General features: G+C 44.2%; 1 protein-coding gene across 1 annotated transcript in view; it reads left to right on the plus strand.

Annotated features, from left to right (window-relative positions):
* PTGFRN (prostaglandin F2 receptor inhibitor) overlaps nucleotides 1-22,071 on the plus strand; it is an 81,575-nt gene that overhangs the window by 20,692 nt on the left and 38,812 nt on the right. Inside the window, exons 2-3 of the mRNA XM_081815759.1 lie at nucleotides 17,225-17,593; nucleotides 20,446-20,859. Coding sequence (XP_081671885.1) covers nucleotides 17,225-17,593; nucleotides 20,446-20,859 — 783 coding nt within the window. The remainder of the gene's footprint in view (nucleotides 1-17,224; nucleotides 17,594-20,445; nucleotides 20,860-22,071) is intronic.

Raw genomic sequence — 22,071 nt, forward strand, 5'->3', positions numbered from 1 at the left:
ATGAGAGGGAGGAGGGTCAGAGGGAGAAGCAGACTCCCTGCCGAGCAGGGAGCCCGATGCGGGACTCGATCCCGGGACTCCAGGATCATGACCTGAGCCGAAGGCAGTCGCTTAACCGACTGAGCCACCCAGGCGCCCTAATGTTTCCTGTCTTAGGCCCTCATTGTTGTTACTTTGCTGCCTATCTGGTTCACATTGCCCTTGGAGAATTTGAAATATTTTATAGGGAATTTCAAGCTCTTTCTTCTTCCTGCTAAGAGCAAGGGCAAAACCAGTATTAGGTGGTAATATCGATTGTGCAGCTGAAAGCTGACCGATCCCGCCCATCTTCATCTTGACATGGCATGGCAGTATAGTGGCTAGATGAATCTGGGTTCGGGTCCCTCATTTGATAGCTCTTGTGACCTGCAGCCAGTTGTTGAACTTCTCTGAATCTCAGTTTCCTCAGTTTCGGTTCTTAGTCTCGTCAGTTCTGTGACAGGGGAGGTGGTATCCACTTTATGGTTCTGCTCTGTGGATTAACTAAACTAAGTTATGGATAGCACCTAGCTCAGTGCATGGTATAAGAGACACACAGCATATTATTTTTCCTCCTTATACTCTATCGCAACCTTATTGTTGAGAGATATTTGCTGATTAATCAAAGTGAACCGGTTACAAAATAAATGCGAAATGCTTACATGATTTTAGCTGAAATTATGGGTTCTTTGATTTATTAGCTGTGTTGTATTATTCCCCTCCCTCCATTAGTTTGTTATACATTCTTTCATTTTTGTGGTTATTTTAGAGATTAGAATATACACTGTTGACTTATTAGTGTCTACTGCTGGTCCTTTTATCACTTCCAGGATCATGCAAGACCTTAGAACATTGAAACTCCATTTATTCTACTCCTTCTTTCACTTTTTGTGTCATTGATATTATATATTTTAATTATGCCTATATTTTAAATTCCAGAAGGTATTAGTAATATTGTACTATATAGTCAGTATCCTGCAGATTTACCACAGTTATCCTCCCCCCCAATCCCCCCACAGCATCATCCTTTCTGTTGCTCTTTATGCCTTCTTACATTTCCATGATTCCATCTGGGATCATTTTCCTTCCATTTGAAGAACTCTCTTTAGTATTCCTTTTTGGTATTTCTTTAGTACTTTTTAAATTAATTTTCTTTCCCTTGTTGAGAGTTGTTTGAAAGCGTATTTATTTTGCTTGCTTTTTAAGGAAATTTTTTTCTGTGGAGAGTTGTAGGTTGGCAGTTATGTTCTTTCATTACTTTAAAGATGTCATTCCATTGTCTTACGAGCAGTGTCTGTTAAAAGTCAGCTGTCAGTTGTGTTGTTGCTTCCTTCTCTGCCCTTATAGAGTTTTACCATGATGTTCCTAGGTGTGGTTTTCTCTGTATGTATCCTGCGTAGGGTACCTAGGACTTCTGGAATCTGTGGCATGATGTCTTTTGTCAGTTTAACATCTTGGTCATTATCTCTTCAAAAATTAATTTTGCCTAATTCTACCACATTCTTTCTTTCTCCTGGAGGATTCTCTTACACCTATATTTAACCTTTTTACTGTTTTGATGTGTCTTGTACACTATATTCTGTACTCTTCATCCTTTTTTTTGCACCCTAGGCTTCAGTTTGGATAAGTTATACAGACTTTTTTTCTGCTACATCTAATCTGCTATCAAACCTACTTGAGCTCTTAATTTCAGATATTCTATATATGTATATATTTCAATTTGATTATTTTAGGAGATTTTAATTAAGGGGTGAAATCCTGTTATCTGTTTCTTTAGTAAATTAATCATAGTTATTTTAAAGTCCATACTGATAACACCAACATCTGGATCCCTGTGGATCTATTTCTATTGTCTGTTTGTTTTTTTCTCTTTTATATTCAGTCATATGGTCCTGTCATATGGAATGTCTGATAAATTTTGGTTGTATACTAAAAAATTGTGGTGGAGACTCTGCATGATGTTCTCTTTTTCCTAATAAGAGAAACTCACCATGATCCAATGAGGAATTGAGATGTTTTGAGACTGGATTTCAGTGTTGAGGAGAGCTAGTGTTTTGAGCTTTGCTCTCACTCCAAGGGCATTGCCCTTCCAGGGTTGTAACCACAAGCCTGGGGTGTTTACTATCGTCTACCTTCCTTTGTAAAGTCAGAATTCCAGTTTTTGTCTCCCCAGTACTGGGAGATGGTTGAAAACTTTGCTTAACCTTTTAACCTCCTACTATTTACTTTCTTCTTAGCTTCTCAGCCACTTACCCAACCCCAATCCGTTCCCTCCCAGTGTAGCTTTCATAATGTCAGTTTGCCTTGAGGAGAAAGCAGTATAGCATGTCAGGCTTGTTTCTCTGCTGTTGCCTTTTTCTCTGGGGTCCTGGCTTCTCAAACTATGACTTTCAACAGGGTCCTTAACTTTACTTGTCTTCTTGGCTCCATGAGGTGTTGGGAAGCTCTGGAGCTACACTAACTTCTTAGTCTCTGGCCTCCATCACTTAAAAATTGGCAAATGTTTCAAGAGAAAAAGCAGCGGGGCCTACATTGGTGTTTTCCTGTGATCTTGGCCCCTTGGTCCTGCATACCTTGATTACTCACAATGCATTCAATTAGCTGTTTCTTGTATTTTATCCATCTTTTGTAGTTGTTTTCAGGGCCAGAGCTGATCTGATGCAAACTGCTCCATCATAGCAGAAAGCAAAAATCTCCTGGAAAAGGAAAGCTGAATTATTGATCTCTTGAAATTTATACCCCACTTACCTCCCCTCCTTCCAAAAGAGTATTTGAGGCAATTTACAATGAAATACACATACACATGCAAGAAAAACCTTAAAATAAGGGTTAAAAGAAAGGTGCAAGGGCAGCAGGGAAGGCAGAGGAAGGTGTAATATAGAGATGGAGAAAGGAGGTTATTAGAAATTTAGACTACATATGGTTTTCATAGTTGACCATCATCTTTAGTACTGGACTTTCTGAAGCTAAGGTACAAATGACGCATGAATTTTATGTAAGTTGGGGGAAACAGGACTTGGGATTTGGAATAGAAAAAAGAGATGAAGTTAGCAGTAAAGATTACATGGGGTATTTTTTGTTTGTTGTTTTTTTTTTTTTTCGTAGCCTTAGGCAAATTTTTTTAAAAACAGGAGTTCGGAGACTGTAGGAGGTGCTGAGACTTATCTGTAAGGGTCTAACCCAATTAGGGCATTGGGATGTGGGGGGGCCACTTAGGAATTGGGAATGCTAATGCTTTGGCCTAGAAGCCTTCGTACCACTGCACAGATGTGATGTTAAAGTGCCCTTATTTTGTCTTGAGTTTCAGAGGTACTCTGGGGCTGTGCTAACTGGCTTGAGTACAAGAGATACCTACATACTTCTTGTTTTCTGGGGGAAGGATGTACAGTGGTCCATCAATAGTTTTTTTTTTTTTTTTTTCTGGCACTGAATTTTGAGGGAATTTTATCATATAGATTCTTGTGTCATTGAACAACACAGTAGTTTCCCCAATAGTACTTTTCATATGAAGGTTTCTTATATTAACCCCTAAAAACAAGTGAAGCCACAATTTAAAATTATTACTTTGAAAAGACATATTTATGGAGAGCTGAATTAATACAGTTTGGTAACCTTTAAGGGTCTGGGGCTCTTAATTTGAAATACTGGTAGAATTTGGAAAACCAGAGGAAAATTTTGTTCTTGTTCCCCTCAGTTATCAACTGTTACAAGAGGTTTTGACAAAAATTGGCAATGGGTGGCTATGCAGATACTCTTTGATTTGAAAAGAGCCATATGCTTTAATTTTTTACAAGTTCTATTTATTTAAAAATATTATTAGCTGTTATTTAACAATATTAAGGGAAATCTGTGCTGAATACCAGACTGCTCATAGCAAGTTGAAATTCTGTTACCAAAATTTAAAATCTTGATTTGTACAGATGAGGGGACATCTCTGTTCTGCATGCAAGACACTGCTTGGGTTTATATCCTTTTAGATTAGAATTTGCTCTTTCAAGCATCTGTTCATACCTGCTTTACTTTTCCCAGTGGCATGATAACATAGCCAGCATTGGAGGGATTTTTACAGGTTGAGCTGGAACATGGAGGCAGGAGTGCCCAAGTGATCCCAGGAGAGATGGGGAAGGCTTCGCAGAGGTGGTGGTGCTGGAGCAGTTTCTTGAAGGGGGATGAGGAGCATTTCAAGTGAAGGAGACACAGAAGCAGGACCCATGGGGCACATGAAAGCAAGGCATTTCGAGAAAATGAAGGGCCATTTGTTTTGTTGGAGGGTAAACTTTAGAGGGTGGGAGAATGGCAGGAGATGGGGGGGTAGCTGTGGGCCAGACCCTGAATGATCTTGTATGTCTTTTATTCACTCATTTAGCAAATATTTATCGAACAACTGCTATGTACCAGGCCCTGTTCTAGGCACTGGCATTCAGCAGTGAACAAAGCAAATAAAAATCACTGCACTTGTAGAACTCACATTCTAGTAAGAAGAGACAGACAATAAATAATAGTAAAAATGCACAAATACACATCAAGTATGTTAGTGATAAATGATAAGGAAATTTGGCAGTGCAAGAAGGTGTGCGTGCACACACGCGTGCAGGAGGCTGACCCGGGAATAAAGATCTGAAGCAGGTGAAGGAGCCTGCAGGTGGAGTGTGCTCTGACGCAGGGAGTGTGTAAGGGCCCCGAGGGGGAAGTGGATCTGGTTTGTTCCAGAAATAGGGGGAAAGCACGGCTGGCTACGGTCAAGGGAGCCGGTGGGAGAGGAGCAGGAGGTTCTGGAAACAGAGGGCCGGGTCCTGTGAGGCCTCTGTAGGCTGGGGCTTTTACCTGACATGGGGAGTGATTGTCGAGTGTGCAGCAGGGTGATGACGTAATCGAGCTTAAGGTTTAAAATAGCACACTGGCTGCTGTGAGGGGAGTGGAGGGCACGAGTGGAAGCCAGGGGCCAGTTGGGAGGCTGTATCCTTCAGGTGAGAGGGATGGTGGCTTGAACTGGGGTGATCATGTGGGAAGTGCTGGGAAGATGATTGTATTCTGGAGGTGATGAGGAGCCTTTACAGACCTTGACCAGTGAACGGACATATGATTTGTGTGTTAAAAAGATGATTTTGGCAACCATGTGGAGAAAGGATTACAGAGCTGAGACTAGGGGCTGGGTCAGTTTCCAAAGCTCCAATCACTAAAAAGAAAGAGTGAGACCTTATAAGGGCTGTAGGCTCCTGCCTGAGGGTGCTGTGGGCAGCTTGTTAACCCTGGTCAACTTCTTGACAAGGGGACAGGAATTGACAAGATTTACACATTAGGGAATTCCTTTGTAAACCTTGCCAAGAAAGCAGAGTGGAAGGCTTGTGATCCGGTTATTCTAGCACAGTCTGCAAAGCAGATAGCTACAGCTCCTTCCCAGCGCGGGGCTCCGTGATGAGGGCGCACAGTCTGGGGGTTGGGGGGAGGGGGTTACTGCTGTCTCTGCTTCACATGAGCAGATGAGGTCCATTGGCCTCAAGGAGGTTAAGCACCAGGCCGTACTGTCCCTGAAGGGTCTCTCCCCACGACACTTCTTCTGAAGGGTCTCTCCCCACGACACTTCTTCTGAAGGGTCTCTTAGGGAGATGCAGAATTGTCTGGTCATGGCTAAAATTAAACGTAAAAAAGAGATTGCATATTTCCTTTATGAACTCTGGTGACGGACAGCTTCAGGGCTGGATAGTTCTGTATTATTTCAAGGCCCTGGGTTGCCAGTGACAGAAATTCACCAAAGGAATGTAAGTGGGGAGGAGAGAAATTGCAAGAAACTGAAATGTGCGGGGGAGGAAGTATGTGCGTGCGTGCGTGTGTGTGTGTGTGTGTGTGTGTGTAATGGTTAAATGGTGTGGCTGGATCCAGTGGCTTATATGATGCTGTTGGGTCACTAGGTCACATTCATTCCACTCTGGTCCAGGTGCTGGCCTGGCTCTCCTCTCTGGATGCCCTCCCTACTCAGTCAGGAGGGCTGCCCAAGTGCAACTTCAGAGCAAATCATCTCTCTCTCTCTTTTTTAAATTGAAGTACAATTGACATAAAATATCAGATTTGTTTCAGGTGTACAAAATGGTGATTCAACCTTTGTATATATTGTAAAATGATCCTCAATAAGTCTAGTTACCATCTGTCAACATACAGAGTTAATATAATACTATTGACTGTATTCCCTACGCTGTACATTATATCCCCATGACATACTTATTTTCTAACTGGAAGTTTGTACTTCTTGATTCCCTTCACCCATTTCACCTTCCCCAACTGTCCTCTGGGAAACCACCCATCTGGGCAACCACCAGGCTGTTCTCTGTGTCTAGGAGTCTGGCTTTTGTTTGATTGCTTTGTTTTTTAGAGTCCACGTGTAAGTGAAATCATATGGTATTTGTCTTTTTCTGTCTGATATGTTTCATTTAGCAGGATACCCTCAAGGTCGGGTAGACACCCAGAAGTGAAATTGCTGGATCGTACGGTAGTTCTATTTTTAATTTTTTGAGGGACCTCAGTACTGGTTTCCACAGTGGTTGCAGCAAGTTACATTCCCACCAACAGTGCACGAGGGTTCCTTTTCTGCACATCCTTGCCAACACTTGTTATTCTTGTCTTTTTGATAATACCCCTTCTGACAGGTTTAAGGTGATATCTCATTGTGGTTTTGATTTGCATTTCCCTGGTGATCAGTGATCTTGACCATCTTGTCATGGGCCTGTTGGCCATCTGTATGTTTTCTCTAGAAAAATATCTATGCAGATTTTCTACCCATTTTTAAAATCAGATTGTTTGGGCTTTTTTATTATTGTATGAGTTCTTTATATGTTTTGGATATTAACTCCTTATTGGATATATGATTTGCAAATATCTTCTGTTCAGTATGTTGCCTTTGCATGTTGTTGATGGTTATCTTTGTTGTGCAGGAGTGTTTTAGTTTGATGTAGTCCCATTTGTTTATTTTTGCTTTTGTTGCCCATGCCTTTGAAGTCAGATCCCCGAAAAAACATCACTAAGACCAATGTCAAGAAGCTTACCACCTATGTTTTCTTCCAGGAGCTTGGTGGTTTAATGCTTACATTCAGGCCTTAGATCCACTTTGAGTTGATTTTTATATATGGTGTAGGATAGAGGTCTAGTTGCATTCTTTTGCTTATAGCTGTTCAGTTTTGCCCAGCACACTGTATATTCTTGCCTTTTTGGTGATAAATTAATCAACCAGATATGCATGGGTTTTTTTGCTGGGCCCTATTCTGTTCTGTTGATCTGTGTGTCTGTTTTTATGCCAGTAACATACTGTTTTGATTACTGTAGCTTTGTAATACAGGTTGAAATCTGGGAGTGTGATTCTTATGACTTTGTTCTTGTTTCTCAAGATTGCTTTGGTGATTGGGTCCTGGGGTCTTTTGTGATTCCATAAAAATTTTAGAATTATTTGTTCTAGTTTTATGAAAAATGCCATTGGGATTTTGATAGGGATTATACCGAATTTGTAGGTTGTTTTGGATAGTATGGACATTTTAACAATATTAATTCTTCCAACCCATGAGCATGGAATATCTTTCCATTTATTTGTGTCCTCTTCAGTTTCTTTCATCAGTGTCCTACAGTCTTCAGTATCCAGGTCTTTCATCTCCTTGATTAAATTTATTTAATTTATTCCTAGGTATTCTTTTGGGTGCAATTATAAATGGGATTGTTGTCTTGATTTCTCTTTCTAATGTTTCATTATTACTGTCTAGAAGTGCAACAGATTTTTGTATGTTAATTTTGTATTCAGCAACTTTACTGAATTCAATTATTCTAGCAGGGTTTTCTTTGTGCAGTCTTTATGGTTTTCTATCTCTAGCACTGTGTCATCTGCAAATAGTCAAAGTTTTACCTTTTTCAATTTGGATGCCTTTTATTTCTTTTTCTTGCCTAATTGTTGTGGCTAGAACTCCCAATACTATGTTGAATAAAAGTGGGGAGAGTGGGCTTATTGTCTTATTCCTGATCTTAGAGGAAAAGATTTCAGCTTTTCACCATTGAGTATGAGGTTAGCTGTGGACTTGTCATATATGGCCTTTGTTGGGGTATGTTTCTTCAGTGCCCACTTGGTTGAGAGTTTTTATCATAAATGGATGTTGAATTTTGTCAAATGCTTTTTTGCGTTTATTGAGATGATCATATGATTTTTATCTTTCATTTTATTAATGTGGTATATCATATTGATTAATCTGTGGATGTTGAACCAGCCTTGCTCCCTGGAATAAATCCCACTTGATGATGGTGATCTATTTAATATATTGTTGAATCCAGTTTGCTAATGTTTCATTGCACATTTTTGCATCTGTGTTCATCAGGGATATTGGCCTGTAATTTTCTTTTTTTTACGGTGGTGGTGTCTGGTTTTGGTATGAGGGGAATGTGGGCCTCATGAAAGGAATTTGGAAGCATTCCCTCCTCTTCAGTTTTTTGGAAGAGTTTGTGAAGGATAGGTATTAAGGCTTCTTTGAATGTGTGGTAGAATTCACCAGAGAAACCATCTGGTCATGGACTTTTGTTAGGAGGTTTTTGATTACTGATTCAATCTCCTTACTATAGTAATAAGTCTTTTCAGATTTTCTATTTCTTCCTGATTCAGTCTTAGAAGATTGAATGTTCCTAGGAGTTGATCCATTTCTTCTAGGTTGTCCAATTTGTTGGCATGTATTTGTTCACAATAGTCTCATTATCCTTCGTATTTCTGTGGTATCAGTTGTAACCTCTCTTTCATTTCTATTTATGTGATTCCTCTTTTTTTCTTGGTGAGTCCAGCTAAAGATTTGTCAGTTTTGTTTATTAAAGAATTTTGTTTATCTTCTCAAAGTTCTTAGCTTCATTGATTTTTTTTCCTATTATCTTTTTAGTCTTTATTTCATTTATTTCCACTCATGATCTTTAATGTTTCCTTCCTTCTAATTTTGGGCTTCTTTCGTTCTTCTTTTTCTAGTTCCTTTAAGCATAAAGTTAGATTGATTATTTGATACTTCTCTTGCTTCTTGAGGTAGGCCTGCATTGCTATGAATTTACCTCATAGAACTACTTTGCTGTGTCCCGTAGATTTTGGTATGTCATATTTCTGTTCGTTTTTCTCTAGATGTTTTTTCTTCAATTTCTCTTTTGATTTCTTTGTTGACCCAGTGGTGTTCAGTAGCATGGTGTTTAATCTCCACGTATTTGTGGGTTTTTTTAGTTTTCTTTTTGTAATTGATTTCTAGTTTCATACCATTGTGGTTGGGAAGGATGCTTGATATGATTTCAGTCTTCCTGAATTTATTGAGACTTGTTTCACGGCCTAACATGTGAGCTGTCTTGGAGAATATTTCATGTGCACATGAGAAGAATGTGTATTTTGCTGCTTTTGGATGGAATGTTCTGTATATATCTGTTAAGTCCAACTGGCCCAATAATGTGTTGTTTAAAGGTGATGTTCCTTGTTGATTATCAGTCTAGATGATCTATCTACTGATGTAAGTGGGGTTTTAAAGTCCTCTACTATGATTATATTGCTGTCAGTTTCCCTCATTAGGTCTGTTAATAATTTGCTTTAAATATTTTGGTGCTCCTGTGTTGGGTTCATGAAAATATATAAATGTTATATCTTCTTGCTTGCTTTAACCCTTTATCATTATGTAGTGGCCCTCTTTGTCTTTTATTAGAGTCTTTGTTTTAAAGTCTATTTTGTGTGATGTTAGTATAGCTGTATCAGCTTTCTTTTCATTTCCATTTGCATGGAATATCTTTTCCCATCCCTTCACCTTCAGTCTGTGTGTGCCCAAGTGAGTCTCTTGTAGGCAGTGTATAAATGAGACTTGTTTTTTAAAATCCATTCAGCCATTCTGTGTCTTGATTAGAGAACTTAGCCATTTACATTTATAGAGAGGTATGTACTTCTTGCCATTTTGTTCATTGTTTTCTGGCTGTTTTTGTAGTTCCTCTCTCTGTTTTTCTCTTCCCTTGTGGTATGATATATTTCTTTAGTGTTACATTCCTTTCTCATTTTCTTTTGTGTATTTACTGTAAGTTTCTGCTTTGTGGTTACTATGTGTTTACTGTCCTATGTATATAACAGTCTATTTGGATTGACAGCAACTTAAATGTGAACACATTCCAAAACTCTACGCTTTTACTCCCCGCTGGCCCACATTTTGGTTTTGATGTCACATTTTACCATTTTATTTTATACATTTATTAACTAGTTATTGTAACTTTAATTTTACTACTTTTATCTTTCAACTTTCATACTAGCTTTATAAGTGGTTAATCCACTACTTTTATTATACATTTACCTTTTTTTTTTTTAAAGATTTTATTTATTTATTTGACAGAGAGAGACAGCGAGAGAGGGAACACAAGCAGGGGGAGTGGGAGAGGGAGAAGCAGGCTTTCCGCAGCACGGGGAGCCCGATGCAGGGCTCGATCCCAGGACCCTGGGACCATGACCTGAGCCGAAGGCAGACGCTTAATGACTGAGCCACCCAGGCGCCCCTACATTTACCTTTTCTAGTGAGATTTTTACTTTTGTATGTTTTCTTGTTGTTAATTAGTGACATTTCTTTTCAGTTTAAAGAAGTCCCTTTAACATTTCTTGTAAGGCTGGTTTATGTGATAAACTCCTTTAGCTTTTGCTTATCTGGGAAACTCTTATCTGTCCTTCATTTCTGAACAATAACCATGCCAGGTAGAATATTCTTGGTCAGAAGTTTTTTCAGTGGAATATGTCACTCCACCCTCTTCTGGCCTGCAAAATTTCTGCTGAAAAATCTGAGGGTAGCTTTATGAGGTTTTCCTTGTATGTAACAAGTTGTTCTCTTGCTGCTTTTAAGGTTCTCTCTTTATCTTTAACTTTGGACATTTTAATTATAATGTGTCCTGGTTTGGCTCTCTTTGGGTTTATTTTATTTGAAGTTCTCTGGACTTGCTGGACCTGAATGTCTGTTTCTGTCTCCAGGTTAGAGAAGTTTTCAGCCATTATTTCTTGAAATAAGTTTTCTGCCCCTTTTTCTGCCTCTCCTCCTTCTGGGACCCCTGTGATGTGAATGTTATTGATGTTGTCCTATAGATCTCTTATCTTCATTTTTTTAAAATTCTTTTTGCTCCTCTGTCTGGGTGATTTCCAGTGCTTTGTGTTCCAATTCACTGATCCATTCTTTTGCTTCATCCAGTCTGCTCTTGAACCCATATAGTATGTATTTCAGTTCAGTTATTGTGTTCTTCAGCTCTGTGACCTTTGCTTGGTACTTTTTTTTTTTTTTTTTTTTTTAAAGTAGGTTCCATACTGGGCCAACATGGGGCTTGAACTCATGACCCTGAGGTCAAGAGTTGCATGCTTAACCAACTGACCCAGGCACCCTGCTTGGTACTTTCTTATATCTTATCTTTGTTGAAGTTCTCACTGGGTTCATGCATTCTTCTCCCAAGTTTGGCAAGCATCTTTATGACCATTACTTTGAATTCTTTATCAGGTAGATTACTATCTCCCTATCATCAAGGTCTCGTTTTGAGGTGTTTGTGTGTGTGTGTGTGTGTGTGTGTGTTCTCTTGTTTGGAACATATTTCTCTGTTTCTTTATTTTGTTTGACTCTCTGTTTCTGTGTATTGGGTGAAACAGCTTCCTCTTTCAGTCTTGAAGGAGTGGCCTTGTGTAGATAATGATCCTTCTTGTTCAACCTTGCCCTAGCTCTTGGTTGTCTCTTGAACCTTTGTGGCTGTCTAAGTAGCCTGATTTATTCTTGATATGTCCCTGTTGTTGAGGGTGTGCCAAGACCTGTCAGTGTTCCAAGGGGACGAATCTCATTTATCACCTAGTTTCAGGTTGATTAGAAGCCAGACCCTTAGGCAGCAGTTTTTAAAGTATGCAAATATATGCAGTCCTGTGGGGCTGCAGTTGTAAACCCTGCTGGCCTCCAGGCCAGGAGATTTGCAGGTGTTCCTTGGGCAACCATTGCAAAAATTGGGGCTCCAAACGAGTGTATAATCTCACTGCAAAGTCTCATCAAGCCATAGTGAGGCCAGTGGGGTGCACAGGGCTGGTATCTCTTTGAGAGATACCCAGACACTTCCCTGAGAGCTCCTTCATAGCCTCCAGATGTGTTGGAAACCTGAGAGTTGTCCCTCAGGCTGAAGCTTCAGGGTAAGTAAATAGGCCTTTTTCACAGGAAGGCAGTACGTGTGTTTCAGTCTGCTGTCTGTGCAGTGCCCTGCGGGTGTTGGCCTGCCAAGAACTGTCTTTCTGATTATTAGAGTCCCTTGGAGCTCAGGAACACCAGCCCCCTTGGCCACCAGGGCCAGGCAAAGAAGGGCTGTCTCCTGCATGGTTTCTGTGTGGCTGCTGACCTTAGCAGGGCAACGGGGGCTTGTAGGGGTGAGGCACACTCACCAGCTTCGGAAAGGCAGTGGGAAAATGCCCTCACTGTGCATGCCTCCGGGGTTTAGCAGTGCAGCCGGAGTGGGCCCTGTCTGCGTGCATGTATTGTCCCAAGTTGGGGAGGGGGGAATGCCATGACCACTGGTGCTCACCAGCCCCAGCCAGGGGGTGGGGGCGTGTCACAAGTGCGACCTGCGCTCATGGACTTTAGCACGGGAGGGAGAGAATGCTGTGATTGTTCATGCTCGCTTGCCCCTGCCAGGAAGCCGGGAATTCCTGCAGCCGCACAGGATCTCCAGCCTCAGCAAGGCGGCAGGACAGCGGCATAACCGTTCCCCACCCCGTCCGACCCGGTGAGGCAGTCGGAGGGTGTGTGCCCAAGCACCCAGTCTGCGCTAGCAGGGTAGGCAGAGAGCTACAAACAGTGTCCACCAGTGCCTCCATCCCTGGAGAGAGCCCGGGCTGCCCCCTGCCCCTCCATCAGATGCCCCCAGGCCAGCAAATGAACCTCCTTTACATACAGTCCAGGTGCTTTTGAAATTGGTGCTTTTTCCGCCAGATTCTGGGGCAAGTGAGACTGCAGGTGATCCCTTTAAAAGGAGGATATTGGTTTCCTATGGCATTTTGGGTTCCTTGGATGGCAGCCAGAAGTTTTTGGGAGCTCGTCTCTCTGATGCAGATCCCCAAGGGTTGGAGTGCCTGATGTGAGGCACTGTGACCCCTCACTCCTCCAGGAGAAGTGCCTGTCTGGTGAGATCCTTCCCTCTGGCGGGGTCACTGCAGGGCGGGGTTGGGGGGGGGCGTGTTTTGGCCAGACCGTGTCCCTGCCTCACCCATTTCAGTGAAGTCCTATTATCTTTTGTTGTGGAGAGCAGTTCATCTAGTTTTCAAATTTTTTCCAGAGGGAAAGGATCCCTGCGTAGCTGTTGATTTCATGTGTCAGGAGGTGAGTTCAGGACCTTCCTACACAACCACCTTGGATTCTTTTTTTCCACAAATCATCTTTATAGTACTCTGATTCCAGAGGAAGTGAAAGTTTCTGAGTAGCTTCAGCAAAAATGAGCCAGGAGGATCCTGACTGACCTGATTTCAGCCAGTGTCCATCCCTGGGGCTGGGTCATTTAGGGTCAACCCCATCTGAGGAGCAGTTGAGGAACACTGGGCCACAGGCACAGATATGCTGCGGTTTGTCAGAATTAGTAGGTGTGAGCTCATCGGCGTTGTCATCCTATGAGCACCAAGTTGCCTCAGGAAGAAGGTAGCAGCATGTTTCAGCCCTACTGCAGAAGAATATTTGGGGTTGGGGGACGCCTGCGTGGCTTAGTCGGTTAAGTGGCTGCCTTCAGCTCAGGTCATGATCCCAGGGTCCTGGGATCGAGTCCCACGTCGGGCTCCCTGCTCAGCGGGGAGCCTGCTTCTCCCTCTGCCTGCCGCTCCCCCTGCTTGTGCTCTTGCTCACTCTCTCGCGTGTGTGTGCGCTCTCTCTCTCTAACAAATAAAAATAAATAAAATCTTTAAAAAAAAAAAAAAAGAATATTTGAGGTTGGTTCTGTTGTCTGCAGGAAGAGATGTGACCCATAGGCCTGAGTTGCAACTCTGTTTTTAAGGGGAGTGCTTTTGGGCGCAGCATCTTTTCTTCGAACTGGGCAGCAGTCTGGACCTGCCCCCCAGCCAGGCTGGCACACAGCCCCCTGCTCAGAGCACACACTAACCTTACCACCATTTCTCTCCTGTGGATGCTTTCCCTTTTCAAGGGAAATGATAATGGGTGGTGAAAACCAGAGATGGCTTTTAAAAAGTGTGCAACTTTTTTTTTCCTTTTTACTCCAACACAAATTAAATGTTTTCATCGTATTCTGGTACACACACACCTTTGTGTACGTAAAATGTACTGAAACAGTATTTACTCCTTACTAAATGCAGTGGACTCTAATATTTCCTCTTCTGTTTCATTGTATTAAGACACACACACATGCTGGTCACAACCACTATAAATTCATTTCACAACCACTAAATGGCAACTCAGACTTTGAAAAACATGAATTAAATCATTGAAAAACAAGCAACAATGGAATATTAGTTTGCTCGGGCCGCTGCAACAAAGACCCACTGACTGGGTGGCGTAACCAGCAGAAGCATGCTCTCTCACAGTTCCAGGGCTGAGCGGCTACTTGTCGGCGGGGTCACTTCCTTCAGAAGGTGAGGGGGAGTCTGTTTCAGGCCTCCCCGCCAGCTCCTGGTGGTTTGTGGGCCATCTTTGATGTTCCTTGGCTTGTAGAGACTTCACCTCCATCCCTGCCTTCATCTTCTCATGGTGTTCTCCCCGTATGCATGTCTGTGTGCATGTGGGCTTCCCCCTTTTTAAGGATACCAGTCATTGGATTAGGGTCCCACCCTGTTCTCGTATGACCTCACCCAATGGTGTCTAATAACCACGGATCACGTCTGCAGTGACCCCGTTCCCAAGGTAGGTCACATGTTGAGGTACTGGGGGCTAGGACTCCACCGTATGAGTTTTGTTGGGGGGGAACGGAACTCAACCTGTAACAAATGATAAAAATACAAAATCAAAAAGACATAAGTTCCTATGTGATTGAGCTCTTATTACATGGCAGACTCTCAGCCAGGCATTTTATTTCATGAACTCAGTAAATCTTTCTTGCCCCATATGATAGTTGAAGAAGCCAAAGCTGACAGAGGTCACTCTCTCAGATTTAAACTTAGGTCTCCTTCAGAGTATATCCGTGAGGGTAAATCTGGTGTGGTAGTTGCTCTTGCAACTAAACTTTTTGGGGAAATTACTCAATTTTATGTGTGATTTCTGTGTAAAACATAACTGATTCCCTTATAAAAATATAATCTCTTTGTATCAGGAATGAGCTCTTCCCAGTCGTTCTAACAACTTCATGCTTTCTTTTCCTTTCACTATAATTGTTAGCATAGTGTTGATTTTGTTCAGTTTTTTAAACAGTGAGTATTTTTTCAAAATTCTTACAGTTTTTGAAAAAAGATTTTATTTGAGAGAGAGAGAGAGCTCGAGCAGGGGAAGGGGCAGAGGGAGAGAAAGAGAATCTCAAGCAGACTCTGTGCTGAGTGCAGAGCCAAGGCAGGGCTCCCTGAGATTGTGACCTGAGCCAAAATCAAGTCAGATGCTCAACCAACTGAGCCACCCAGGAGCCCCTTGAAATTTTTTTTTAAAGATTTATTTATTTATTTTTGGGGGTGCCTGGGTGGCTCATTCGGTTAAGGGTCTGACTTCGGCTCAGGTCACGATCCCAGGGTTGGGGATTGAGCCTCACATCAGGCTCCCTGGTCAGCATGGAGTCTGCTTCCCCCTCTGCCCCTCCCCCTGCTCGTGCTCCCTCTCCCTATCTCTCAAATAAATAAAATTTTTAAAAATCTTTAAAAATTTTTTTAAGAAGATTTATTTATTTATCTTGAGAGAGAGTGCAAGCACGGGGAGAGGGGCATAGGAAGAGGGAGAGAGAGAATCTCCAGCTGACTCCAGCTGAGCACAGAGCCCGATGTTAGCTGGATCTCACAACCCTGAGACCATAATCTGAGCTGAAATCAAGAGTCAGATGCTCAACCGACGGAGCCACCCAGGCGCCCTGAGTGATGTTTCTTTTGACATAGCTATACCTGATGTTAATATTGAAGAAGAAGTTAATTTAGAGAAACTTAGTGAATGTGCCCTCATCCCAGTACGGGGAATATGTGTGGAATGCGGGTGTTCTATTTTGTGTTATGTCACTCAAATATAAAATAAAAGGAATTTTTGACTTAAGAAAATAAACAAACTTGGGTCTCCTGGATTTCAGAGCCCATGCTTTCCCTTGTTTGCCTTAGTGCTGTACCTGTTCCTAGAACATCAAGCAGGAGCCAGACAAGTTCACTTGGTCCAAATTGAAATGCTATGCACAGGTAATAAATGCAGTACAAAATCGCACTGAAGTTCATGGCAAAGGTGACCCCTTAAAGGACACACAGGTGAGGGTCCCTAGAGCCCTATCAGAGGCCTGGGAGGTGTGTGCTCTTGGGGCAGGGAGTGCCAGTAAACTCTTGGCTTTATCCACTGAACTCTTCCCCAGCAAGCTGCTGCATTCCTAACAACGCCCAGCAACCAGTGAGACAAGGCACGGTCTCCCTTTGTGCTTCCCTATCCTCATTCTGAATTTAGATCAGGGTGAAGAGCAGAGAGAAGGAAATGAGCCAGAAAATAGAAAATTAATACTTGGTGGAGTCGTCATATTTTAATATTAATTTATAGGCAATGTCAGATAACCAGAGTTAAATCTTTTTATCAGCAGGCCGCTCTAGGGTTTAAAAATTGGCATCGATCATTGTAAATCAGGTCTCAGGAGCCCTGGGGAATGGTCTCTAGGGATGAGGGTTGATCTAGGGTGGGCAGAAATGTAAATACTTGATTAGCTGTGTCCTTTTCTTTCACACCACCCCTAAAATACTTCTACATCACATTGAGTGACAATGGTATGTTAAATAGTAACGGGAGGGAAGAAGCTATTCAGGTTTATGGTTAGCCTACTTTTAATACTTGTCTTCTTCCCTGTCAATCCTAGGAAACTGTTGTGGGAGAGGCACTCATTTCAGGGTCGTATTCCTGGCTCCCAGTTCTAGGGATAGGCTTAACCTCTTTCTGCTCAGCCCCAGGAAGCACACCATTTTCCCAGGTGGCCAGATGTCACATTTTTTTTGCCACGAGCCCGTGAGCAGGAGCACCCATGGGTTTGACACATTTATACTGGGATGACCTTCTGTGACTCAAGTCCCGCCTCTCATCTCTTGTCATTGCAGCTCTTTGTCGAGGGCGCGTGGTGAGAGTCCCCACAGGGAGCCTGGTGCGGGTGGTGGGCACTGAGCTGGTCATCCCCTGCAACGTCAGTGACTATGACGGCCCCAGCGAGCAGAACTTTGACTGGAGCTTCTCGTCTTCGGGGAGCAGCTTCGTGGAGCTGGCCAGTACCTGGGAGGCGGGCTTCGCAGCCCAGCTGTACCGCGAACGCCTGCAGAGGGGCGAGATCGTGTTGAGGAGGACCGCCAATGATGCTGTGGAGCTCCACATCAAGAATGTCCAGCCCTCAGACGAGGGCCACTACAAATGTTCAACCCCCAGCACCGACGCCACCGTCCAGGGCAACTATGAGGATACAGTGCAGGTTAAAGGTAACATCCTCACCGGGTTCATCAGGGGCAGACTTTTCTCTGCCACTCTGCTTTGTCAAGGTACTTAACTCCTCTGGGACTCTGCTCCCTCCTCTGTCCAATGGACAGAAGTATCTTACCTGATTAAAAGTGGAGGATAGGCCAGGTCCCCTCGGAGGGCCCTTTCTCTTCACTACGATTCTGAACCATCCGTGGCTGGCGTGGTGGCAGAGCCCAGCTCTGAGCCAGGCTGCCCGCACTCAATCCAATTGCTGGCTCTACCACCTGTCACCAAGTGGCCGTGGGCATGTTACGTGCCTCATCTTCCTCGTCTGTGAAAGAGTGCTCCCCTTAAAGGTTATGAGGACAAGGTGAGTTAGCATGTGTCAGGCCTCAGAGCAGTTCCATAGTAAGCATTCATAAGGTTTGCACTGAGAAGGTGATGGTCACGATGATGTTCACTTTTATGGGAATATCACACTTCGAAGCTCATGTCTTTCTTTGTGCCCTCCACCAAGGGCAGTTTGTTTTGGAATTTGTGTGGGTTATATGTAGAGAAAGAACGATGTGGTCACTGCTAGCTTATGATGGAACCCTACTAGCTTATTGGCCTGATTCTGCAGAGAATCACACCTTATATATCTGGAAGGTTTGGGGTTTTGTGGGTTTTTTTTTTTTCCCTTTTCCAAGTCCTATTAGATTTATTCCCACATTCAGTTCTCTAACCCAATGAAGAAGATCAGGCAGACTATTTCCCTGATTTACATAGGAGGAAATGGAAGAGCATAGGTTAATTACTTGCCCAAAAATCATATAGCTAATTGGTAAATGAGCGAGAACAAACTAATTTGCGGTCAACAAAATAGAAACATGGTTATTATTTTTTTAAGATTTTATTTATTTATTAGAGAGAGAGAGACAGCGAGAGAGGGAACACAAGCAGGGGGAGTGGGAGAGGGAGAAGCAGGCTCCCCGCCGAGCAGCGAGCCCGATGCGGGGCTCGATCCCAGGACCCTGGGATCACGACCTGAGCCGAAGGCAGACGCTTAACGACTGAGCCACCCAGGCGCCCCTAGAAACATGATTATTGTTATTGTTACTTAATTATGCATTTATTTATAGCCTGCCTTATTCCAAAAAGCATTTATATCAGAGTAGGGAATGTAGGTAACGATTGGGAAAGTAGAGGATGTACGTGATGATCTAAAAAGAAGGGGCTGATCCAGGTATTCATCCCCTCTGTAATGATGTACAGAAACTGTTATGTCTCAGGGGCTGTTCCCCCCATTCGACTCAGGAGGGAATAAAACAGCCATATCCATTATGTAGGTATTAAAACATCGAATCTACCTCTTCCATCACCTCTTCTTTATAGAAAATCCTAAAGATGTTTTTTAAAAAAAGTCCCATGAGACATTCTTGCATTGCAGTTAAATGATGTGTTGCTTTTAGTCATCACAAACATGCTGTACCTCCATTAGGTTAGATGCACACTTATCTCCCCTGTAATTCTCATCTTGAGGAGTAGGGGGCAGCAGGAGAATTCCCCCTGACCCTGTCCCCCCAGTGTCTTCCTGTTTCTTCTGCAGTCTTTGGAAGGAAGGAGCAAGGAGAGGCTTTCCTTGGGTGAGGAAAGCAGATAGATGGCCATGAATGAGACTGGCTGGCTGCTTAGGTAGGGCCTCTGGTGGCTGCCATGCAGGGTCCACGGTCTGTCTGGTCTTCAGCTTTGTGGGTCTTGAAACTGTTCAGCCATGTGCTGACAGGTATCTGGCCTCGAGAACCAAGTCCTGTTAACTGGACTCACAGACTGGTGGATATACTAGAAGGTCATTATATTCATTTTGCAGTAGAGAAGGGTCTTTGGGATAGGTCTTTCTAAAGATGGAGCAGTTTTTTCTCAAGGACACTAAATTAGTTTCTAAGTGTGGAATTTCGAGAAAAACCAAAGAGGTAGTGAATAGTAGGGTTGGAGGGTTCTTTTATCCAGTTTGTAGACAAGCCTCAGAGATTGGGCACGCCCCTTGATAGAGGCCTTTTCTCTGGTTATCTCAATTATCACTTCCCTTCCTAAATAGCACTCACCAATACTTTCTGGATTTCTGGTCCCCTCATTCTAGGCTCTGTAAAGAGCCAGCCTTTTAGGGTACAATAGCTGAGGGTTCTGTTTTCCTTGACAGGTTCCTTTTCTGCATGTACTTTCTGCTCACCCTAGTTGTTCTCAGGCATTTCCCAGGCCTCAGGGCACAGGCAGCTCATGCCACACTTTTGCCCTCTTTGGATCATGCTGCTTTAACTGGTAGAAGATTCTGGAGCCTGGTGCCCTAACAGAGGAGTGTGTGACGGTAACAGCCAGTTATTTTACCAACATTGCTGAGCGCCAAGCACCTCTGCTTATCACTCTTTCAGCGCTGTCAGCTCCCTGAGATGGTTCCAGTTGTCATCCCTTTTTAGAGATGAGGAAACTGAGGCACAGAGGAGTGAAGTAACTTGCTCAGGGGTGGCAGAAACCCATCCCCAAGGCACACCCCCCAAAAGGGAGTGTTCTTCCTTCAGTTCTAGCCGGGGCGGGGGGGTGGGGGGAGCGGGGTGTCTTTAGTGCCTCTTCTTTTTTTTTTTCCTTCCTTTTTCTCCCCGTTCCTTTTTCTTCTTTTTTTTTTTTTTTAAGTTTCTTTTTCAGGTCAGAAAGTCAGTTGGGATTACACACGCATTAAAACGGGAGAGCGTTCCCGTGTGGGCGCTAGAACAGGGCAAGGGCGCGGCGCGCCAGCGCGCCGCTCCCGCGGGGGCCAGAAAGCCCCAGAAGGGGGCGGGTGCGGGCAGGGCCCGCGGGCTGGGCGCGGCGCGTCTGACGGCTGTGCTTCCTCCCGCAGTGCTGGCCGATGCCCTGCGCGTGGGTGCCCCCGCGCCGCCCGCCCCGGGCCTGAGCCTGCGCCTGGGCGAGCCATTCGAGCTGCGCTGCGCGGCCTCCACGGCGTCGCCGCTGCACACGCACCTGGCGCTGCTGTGGGAGCTGCAGCGCGGCGCGGCCCGGCGGAGCGTGCTGGCCCTGACCCACGAGGGCCGCTTCCGCCCGGGGCCCGGCTACGAGCAGCGCTACCGAGCTGGCGACGTGCGCCTGGACACCGTGGGCGGCGATGGCTACCGCCTGGCGGTGACCCGCACCCTGGCCTCAGACCAGGGCTCCTACAGGTGCGTGGTCAGCGAGTGGATCGGCGAGCAGGGCAGCTGGCAAGAGATTCAAGAGAAAGCCGTGGAAGTGGCCACCGTGCTGATCCAGCCAACAGGTGAGCTTCTGGAACTTGTCTGGCTTACGCTCTGGCCTGTTTTCCGGCCAGGGGCCGGGTAAAGAACCAGCCGGGAGCCCCGTCCTTTGCGGGACAAGGTCGGTGCTGGCCACGTGAGGCCTCCCGTTGACGGGCAGGGCGAGTAGGGTGGTGGTGAGAGTTTGGGGAAGGTGTATTTGTTTTGTGCCGGCTGCCTGTGGTTTGGCTTTACAGCTGCTTCTCATCTGGATTCATACTCCTGGGACTCTGCGAGTTGCATAAAACACTAAGACGATTTGTTGACTGAAAGATTAAGTCCCTTCAAGTGCCAGAATGAGGTCTGGCCTGGTGTTCAGGGGGACTTCGGGGCGGAGCTGCCCCCCCTCTGCTCCCTTTATTTTGTTTTGGCTTTATCTTATTTGGGTGTTTCCTGAATTTCTGGATTGACTATTTTGCACAGCCGTTGGAGTGCGTCCGGCTCTCCCCCAGACGTCTGGTCTACCTTGGATCCTCTAGATATGCCATCCCAGCTAGATGAGACTTCTCTAGGGCTGGGCCTCTTCTTGGTCTGTGTATGACACATACCCCAGGAGTGTGCATCCAGCCCTGGGGTCTCCCTGCAGGCGGTTCTCTGTGCTCTCACCTGTGAACCAGCCTTTGTTTTTGAAAAAACACACACACACTTTCCTACTCCTATTAGAAAGCAAGAAAATACAAGATACATTTTTAAAAAACCATAAAAAGTAAGAGAGGATAAACAAGCTGTTATTGACTCAGTGTTCAACAAACATTAATAAAGAACCTACTGGATGATCAGCTCTGTCTGGTCCCTGGGGTCAGAGGTGCTTGCGGAACATACCTGGGCCTCATAGAGCCTCTAGCTCCAGCAGAGACAGTGTAGGGAGACCATCTCAGGATGAGGTCATTGCTGTGGATGGATGGCTGTCCTTGGTTTTCTGGGAGGCGAACATCCTCAGATCTGTCGCTGCTGCCTCCTGCTTTGTAAACTGGGAAGACCTTGGGCAGACTCATTTCCTGAGTATAAATGTGAATGTGTGGCCGCTCTGTTGCTCAGATGGGAAGGAAAGCAGGAGACGGTCCTCACGGGGAGTATTTTCCCCCTGCAGGCTGCATGGTCCTGAGCACTTCATTCTGCATTTATACCACTGCCCAGGAGTTGGATTTGGTAAAAAAGCAGCACTGAGGTTCCTGAGTGACTGCGGCCATCAGTGA

The sequence above is a fragment of the Leptonychotes weddellii genome, chromosome 4 (genome assembly GCF_054177405.1).
Source record: "Leptonychotes weddellii isolate Sample4059 chromosome 4, ASM5417740v2, whole genome shotgun sequence".
Taxonomy (NCBI): domain Eukaryota; kingdom Metazoa; phylum Chordata; class Mammalia; order Carnivora; family Phocidae; genus Leptonychotes; species Leptonychotes weddellii.